General features: G+C 33.5%; 1 protein-coding gene across 1 annotated transcript in view; it reads left to right on the plus strand.

Moving 5' to 3' along the window:
* Window positions 1-7,900, plus strand: part of MIS18BP1 (MIS18 binding protein 1) — a 49,839-nt gene extending 41,939 nt beyond the window's left edge. The window contains exons 14-17 of the mRNA XM_012642967.1: window positions 876-1,024; window positions 4,811-4,898; window positions 7,551-7,605; window positions 7,797-7,900. Coding sequence (XP_012498421.1) covers window positions 876-1,024; window positions 4,811-4,898; window positions 7,551-7,605; window positions 7,797-7,900 — 396 coding nt within the window. The remainder of the gene's footprint in view (window positions 1-875; window positions 1,025-4,810; window positions 4,899-7,550; window positions 7,606-7,796) is intronic.
* The last annotated feature ends 257 nt before the right edge of the window (window positions 7,901-8,157 follow it).

Genomic DNA, 8,157 nt, shown 5'->3' on the forward strand with positions numbered 1-8,157 from the left:
AGAGTTTAATAATATGATTATCTAGGCCCCCTTTTTGCTTACACGTTATAGAGGGAAGTATTTTAAGAGAGTCATCTGATGCCCTTATTATATTCTCTTCACAACACCATAGTCCTTTACAGGCTGTTACGTTTATGTTATCCCACCATTGTATCAAGTTGTATCTATATATGTATGTTTTGGCCTAAGTGAAATTAGTAGCAACGTTAAAAACAGAGATAAAATAGAAATGGACAGCAGTGAATTTGCTCATTTTCTTTGACATAAGTACACTTTCTTTAAGGTTTTAATGTAAAGGTAAATAAAATCTTAAGGATTGAATTGTTTGTTGGAAATATATATGCATAAAAGTTTAATACTGCTTGAGTTCCTACTAAGTGCCAAGCATAATTGTAAATGAATTACAGTTTTATTTTGTTCTGTCCATATTAAAAGTCAGCAAACTATGGGCCTGTGGACCAAATCCAGCCTACCACCTGTTTTTGTAAACAATTTTAATGAAACACAGCAATGCCCATATGTTCGCATATTGTCAATGGTGGCTTTCATGCAACAATGGCAGAGTTGAGTAGTTGGGACAGAGATTGTATGGACCACAAAGCCTAAAATATTTACTATATGACTTTTTACAAAAAACATTTGCTGATCTCTGGTCAACACAACCTTTAGAAATAGGTATTTTGTCTCCATTTTACCCAAGAGAAACTAAGATTTAGAGGCTAAGGCTTTGTCCTCTACCTAGTACTGTTTTTAATTATCTAACTTGGAAAATTATAAGTAGGAAAACAACTTATTAGCCCACCAAAAAACATTTTGTGATAATGAGAACATCCATTTTTTTGGGTGCCTGCTGATAATAAATATTTGTTTCCTAGTTGCCAAGCTTCCAGGACAGTGAAGACGATGACGATATTCTGCCAAATATGGACAAAAATCCAACAACCCCATCATCAGTTATCTTTCCATTGGCAAAAACTCCTCAATGTCAGCATGTCAGTCCTGGCATGCTAGCCTCTATAAATAGGTAAATATTCATTTAGGTGACGCGTTAATTCTCTACATCAGCATATTGAGTAACATTTAAACATTTCATGAGGAGCATAGATGCCAGCAATGGGAAAAGTCAACATTATAAAAAAATTAAGAATGAATAGTTCCTAGAAGTTAACAATGGACAATTTCAGCAAGTTAGGGGTGTTATTCAGTAACACTGTTGGGATATAACTCAACACTTTACAGTAGGATGAATTCCAAATGGATCAAAGTTTTACATGTAAAAAATTGAAGTATTAAAAAATACGTACAGAAACCTTGAAGAATTATTTTACGATCTCAGATTAGTGATGGTCTTTCTAACTCCAGTGTAAAACCCAGAAGCCACTAATGAAAATATTAATAAAGTCAACCATATAAAAATTTTTTTTAAGTTTTACCTGATACCAACTACTGTAAATAATCAAAAGACAAGTAACCTGAGAAAAGAACACATGCAACTCATCATAGGGAAAAGGTTAATTTGCCTAATATATACAGCACTCCTACAAATTAATAAGAAAAGGGTAGCCATTTTCATGCATTACTAGTGAGAAGGTAAATTGTTACAATATCTGCAGCAACAATTTTTCAGTATCTATCAAAATCATAAATGCACATGCCCTTTTACCTAGGAATCCTACTTCTAGAATTGTAAATGTACAGCTTATTCATTGTAGCATTGTTTATAATGGCAAAATCCAAATGTCCTTCAATAGGGACTAATTAAATGAGTCCTGGTATATTAGGTAGTTGTAGAAATTAATGATGGGATTTTTTATTACTGTTATGATACAATACCCAAGATATATTAAGTGAAAAGAGCTAGATATAGTGAATAATGTGCTATACTGTTTGTGTAGAGGCTATATATTTATGTGTATATATGTATATACTTACATACATGTGTATATATACATAATTGCTTTTATTAGATTACATATCTCTGAAGGGTACATAAGAAACTGAAAAATTGGTGATCTCTAGGGAGAGGGACTAAGGTAGTTGGGGATGAATGAGGGGGGCTTTTGAATTTTGAATGAATATAGGAACTATTTGAAATATAAATAAATGAAATTAAGAAAAAAAGTAAGGGTGGCCAACAGTCAAATGTCACAGAGAAAAGATGGAAAGTGATAAGAATGAGGCCTAAAAATAGGCTATTCCATTTGGCAATTACGAGGTCAATGCTAACCTTAGTAAGAACAATTTCCAAAGTGTGAGAAGCCAAAGCCAGATGATAGTTGACTGAGAAAAAACTATTCAGTACTCTCAGGAAGCTTGGTGAAATTTTTTTGCCTAGCAATCCACAAATTATTTTGTTTTAGTATTTAGTACAGGTGAAAGCATATTGAGAGTATAATTTTAGATAATAGTTTTTGGTAAGCACTTTGGCCAAATCATCAAAAGCCTTAAAATATTCATCTGTTTGGCCCTTGACTTTTATTAGTCAATTCTTAGGAAATACAAGATTTGAGCATATATATATATATATTTGTCTGAACAAAGATGTTCCTCACAAAACATAATATACAAAATTTGAAAATGAGCTAAAAGTCCAAAATAAGGAAAAAGTTATGAAATTGATTTATCTGTGTAATAGAATATGTTTAATTAAAAATCATGTCTTTATGAATTTTTAATGACATGGAATAATGTTCAATGGATAGTAGTTTTAAAAGCTAGGAAATTAAACTGTTATACATACAGTATGAGCCTAATTTTACATAATATGTATTCATAAGAGAAAGTGATACAGGAAAATAGACCCCAAAACAGGGGTCCAGCCCGAAGGCCACGTTGGTTCTTGGCTTCACAGAGGAGAGAATTCAAGAGCGAGCCAACAGAGTAAAACAAAAGCAAGCTTATTGAAGTAACAAATGGAAGCAAGGCTGCTCCACAGGCAGAACAGCGGCTATCTCTCAGAGCAACAAAAACAAAGAGTAGCCCTTTGTGAGTTTTTGGGGTCTCCTATTTAATTTTATGTTAAGCAGAGGGAGGACTATTCATAAGATTTCTGGGAAAGGGATGGGGAGTTCTCCCCCTACCCCAGGATTCCTCCTTTTAAACTATATATGGTAACTTCCAGGAATTGCGATGGCATTTATAAATTGTCATGGCCTGGTGGGAGTTTCTTTTAGTATGCTAATACATTATAACTAGCATATAATGAATAGCGAGGGTAATCTGAAGTCGTTTTCCATCACCATCTTGGTTCTAACTGGTTTTGGCTGGCTTCTCCACCTATTTTATCAGAGATCTTGGTTGAGGTTTTATGACTCCTTATCAAGCAGGGCCATCTGGTTCCCTATCTCAAAAGGACATTTCTTGACCTACACATCACCAGCCATTATCCCTAGGCTGTAGAATGACACTGGTGTGGGTTGTGGGTTTTTGTTCTGGTTTGGTTTTTTTTTTGGAGGGAGGGTGTATTTTCTGTCAGTTTATATCACTTTTAAAACAAGGATATATGGTGGTTTTTTCTTATAGAGCACATAATGGACTTACTTATGTCATGAATCTTGTATCTTTCCTAAAACTGTTTTTTTTACTTTAAAAAAGTGATTTTCCTTGGCCTCTTCACTATTTGTTGACTTCACGAGCTCTAGTAATTAGTTTACTTTTATAACAATTTTAAATAATGAAACAGTTTTATCACTTCAGATGTGAAAAACTTCTCTTAGTTGGAAAAAGAGATCTCTTTGACAACAGACTTATGGGGTACTGGTCTTGAACAAGGCCAGTAGGCTAGGCCTACTCATTTGTTAAGCAATTTGCTAACAACCTGCTAGGCTTTTTCTCTTGCTATATAGCAGTGTTTGTGATTCAAATAAATATCTTAATATAGTCATAAATTTACATATTTCTCTGTGCCATGCCTTTAAGGTTGCTCCCAAATACTCATAAAGAGGATAATGAGATCTTGGAGCCAAGGGAGAGGATGGGAATTGGTGTTCAGCTGGTGTTTACTGTCATTAGTGGGACTAAAATTGTAGAGATAGGGAATTGAAAATAACCATCCTATTTGGCTTTTCATCTGTAAATTATGAGTCAAGCCTATTTGCTGTGAATGGAGTGGGAGGAGAGATAAGGCAAGAGAAATGAAAAAAAAAAAAAAACCTTCATGGTTGGTATGGAGAATACAAGAAAGTTATAATTTTATAGAAGTAAAAGCCTTGCTGAGCTGGATCGACAACTGAGCACAGTTGGAAAAATTGAGGGTTTTCAATCGCCAGGCTATCTTTTTTTTTTTTAATTTTTTTTAGACTAGTCAAGTGCAGTAGTGAGAAGGGAGGAAAGTAGTAGAACAAGGGGTTCAGTCTGTAACTGACTGTGAACAATCAAGTAAGATAACTCACTACCTTCGGACCAGCCAACCAGGCATATCCTGAAAGTGAATCAATTGTGAGATTCAATCTGCAGAGGGAAGGAAGTAAACAGGAGAAAAGGATAAATGGCATTAACAGAAGGGAGTCCAAGGACAAGAAGTCTCAGGGTTTTGGAAAAGAGAAGCAGCAAGATATTAGAAAGAGCATAGATGGGACAATGAACAATAAGCAAAGCATAATTTCCTGGAATATTCTTATTTATTGCTTACGTTAAAATGTTTGATTGAAGCATTTTGTTCATCTCTATAGGCATACCATTGTCTTATTTAATATAGAAAAAATGTACTTTTTAGAGATTGAAATAGATTTTAATTTTGTCAATTGCTGTTCAACCTGTGGATTAAAGTGTGACAGTTAATGTTGACTTGAAATTATTTGTATTCAAACAGGAATGATTGTGATAAATATGTTTTTTGTATGCAAAAAAATCATAAAAGTAATGGTGGCATTGTCTGGGGCAACATTAAGAAAAAAACGGTAAGTGTTTTTATTTATTTATCCAACACTTATCTATGAAACAACTATAATATGTGATAAATTGTGGTAGTTACCAGTTACAGTCCCTGCCCTCAAGGTACTTTTTTTTTTCTTTCTTCTTTAGTGTCTTTATTGAGATATAATTCACATATCACAAAATTCACCCAAGTGTACGATTCCGTGGTTTTAGTATATTCACAGAGTTGTATGTACAACCGTCACCAACAATGAAAGTTTAGAACATTTTCATCACTTCAAATAGGAACTCCCTACCCATTAGCAGTCACTCCACACTCCACCCTTCCCCCAGCCCTAGGCATCCACTACTCCTGTCCCTATAGATTTGCCAGTTTTGGAATTTCGAATCATACGAAATTCCTCAAGGTACTTTTAACTCAATACAAGTAAACTATAATATGAGGCCATCAATGAGGTAAGTACGTTAAGTACTGTAGGATTATAGGTGGCAGCTCATAGACTATAAAGCCTTTGACCAAGGTGAGAATAGGTAAATATTTTCATTTGGGAAGTGAGGTAGGGTAGGAAAATAGATATACAGGTCAGGGGAGGACATTTCAGGCAAGACAAAAAAGCATAGTGTTTGTTCAGTGATTGGGGAGTCATTCAGACTAATTTTCATAGAATAGGAAATTTCATCAAATCCCATGCAGCTTTATAATGCTTTCAATTGTTTTTCAGATTCAGTTACTTTTCCTTTTTTTTTACATTCCAACACTTAAAATCCAATTACAGAAAAATTTTTAACTTAAAAGATGCCATAGTAGAGTGATCTTTGCGAAAAGATTAGGAGAATCCTTTATTCCCTTGAATTACTTTTTAAATTTCTAATTTTAATTTGAATAACCAATAACCAAATATAAGTACTAGTATTCTGGAAAAGTTACCTCACCTCAAATTTCCTCAAAGTAAATAGCTAATCTTAGAGAATGATAGTTTATGGAGGTAGGATACCACCTTATACCCTTGATGGTACTGCTTCAGATGAGGTTATGGCCATCTCTTCCTTACTCATTTTGAAATACATATACTGCACACTGGCCAAAGTATAATTCCTCTCAGACCCCTAAATTAAATACTGTGATTACATAATTATATCCAATCTTTATGGGCTTTACTTGATCATAGAAAATGGTAGCTACCTCACCGGGACCTTGGTTCAAAATCAGTCTGGGGACTAAATTCAAAAGAAATCCGTAGTCTATATTTGAAGGAGGCAGGCTACTTCTCAATGTTTAAGATTCCCTTTTTCCAGTCCCACATTCTTTAATCAGAGTGAAATTTTGGTTTGTTGGAAAGGACCTAGAATTATCTTAACATAATAAGAAAGCCTTAGAATGGGAATCGAAAGACTTGGCTCTACTTCCTGTTTTGCTAATAAGAAGCTGGGTTGCCTTGAAAGGTGCCCTAATCGAGTGTTTCTGAAACTTTAATGTGCATAGAAGTCATCCAGTTCTGATGTGGTAGATTTGAGATTCTTCATTTCTAACAAGTTCCAGGTGATGTCTGTGCTACTGATCCATGGACCATACTGGTAACAAGACTCTAATCCACTCAGTCTGTTTTCTCTGCAAAATGAGAAGAGGCTGATATGGCTATATCTACAGGGCCCCTTCCTATGAAGAACTTTTAATCTTAACTACTTCTTACATTTTGTTTTTCTTTATAGGTTATAATTTCAGCAATCTACCAAACTACAATATTGTGGTTTAGCCCCATTTTTTTCATAGCATATTTTGTAGCGAATGTGTTAGGATTGTTCTATTTTCAAGGTCTAATTTCAAGTTCTAATTTCAAGGTCTGACTCCACATACCAGCTTTGTGACACTGAGCAAGCTACTTGAGTTTTCTAATCTCATTTTAATTATGTGTACTATGACAATTGGTGATCACGATTATATTGGTTTATGTTACTGAATAATTTAGAGAGCCAAATAATATAATGCAGTGTTTTGCCTCATCTGATAGGAAAAAACTACAATCTATAGGCATAAGTTTATATCTCAAGTTTCTTACAATACTTACCCTTAGTATGGGGGGTATACACTATCATGTTTTCTATTCTATTCCTTTTGGTTCTTTAAAGATTGCCAGTCATGGCCTATTGTTTGATAAAGCACTGATGTATGTGAGCATGTACTTCAAATTTGTCATATACATTACCATTTTAGCCAAGAATTTGAAGAAAATTAAAGTTTTGCTACTATAATGTTTTCCAAGTGCACATTTTTACCTACAGTCAGTTATGATTATAATAATCATGATAAATTGTTTATATTTTGAATTAAGTTTACTAGCTCAATATAGTAATTATTTGAATGAAATAAATAGTACATTTTGGCAAGTTTCAGAGGCCCATAGACTATCCTTTAACCACTGTAGCGTTAGTTTATAATATTTTCTTATAGTAAGGTTTGCCAGCAGTACGAAACACTGAGTAAGTCATGGTTTTTGCCCTGGGTAAACTCAACTTAAAAGATAATTAGCCATCTCACAGATAATTACAATATGATTACATATCATTATGGGCATATGTTCAAAGTACTCTGGCATAACGTATGCTTGATTTTGTGTAGGTTTGAGGTAAGCTTCACAGGAGGTACCATTTAGCTATTAATGTGAACTCTTTTATAGGTTGAAACTGGTTTCACAACTCCAACATCAAGAAGAAAAAGTCCATTTAATAAAGGTAATACATTTATATTTTCTTTTGTAGCTCAGTTCTATTATATGGTAGTTTCTTTATTTAGATGATACTAAAATTAATTGCTTTCAAGTAGACAGATCTACCATTTAGTTCCTTGTAATTGTTTTCAGTTTCATTGAAATTACATTTAGAAATGTATTAATCCTTTCTGTTAAACTTCTCTCTCTTTACAGATTTAGGAGAAAACTCTGGAATTGGAAAACTTTTCACTAATGCTATGGAATCTTTAGATGAAGAAGAGAAAGATTATTATTTTTCAAACTCTGATTCTGCATAGTAAAAATGAGGAAATATAACTTTTAGGATTTTTATCATAAATCCTGGAAATTATAAAGCAGACAATGTATATCTGTCTTCATTTGGAGTACATGTATTTTCTTTGTAAAGTAGCTTCATATGAAAATGACTTTTTTCCAAAGGTTTCATGTGTTTATATTCAAGGTAAAAAATCCTTCCATAGAATATTCTTATTGTTGTGCCTAACTAAAAATGTGAGGAAAATTGTTTCACTTATATGTTTGTAAATTTCTATTT

Source organism: Propithecus coquereli, unplaced genomic scaffold, assembly GCF_000956105.1.
Source record: "Propithecus coquereli isolate 6110/MARCELLA unplaced genomic scaffold, Pcoq_1.0 Scaffold191, whole genome shotgun sequence".
Classification (NCBI taxonomy): domain Eukaryota; kingdom Metazoa; phylum Chordata; class Mammalia; order Primates; family Indriidae; genus Propithecus; species Propithecus coquereli.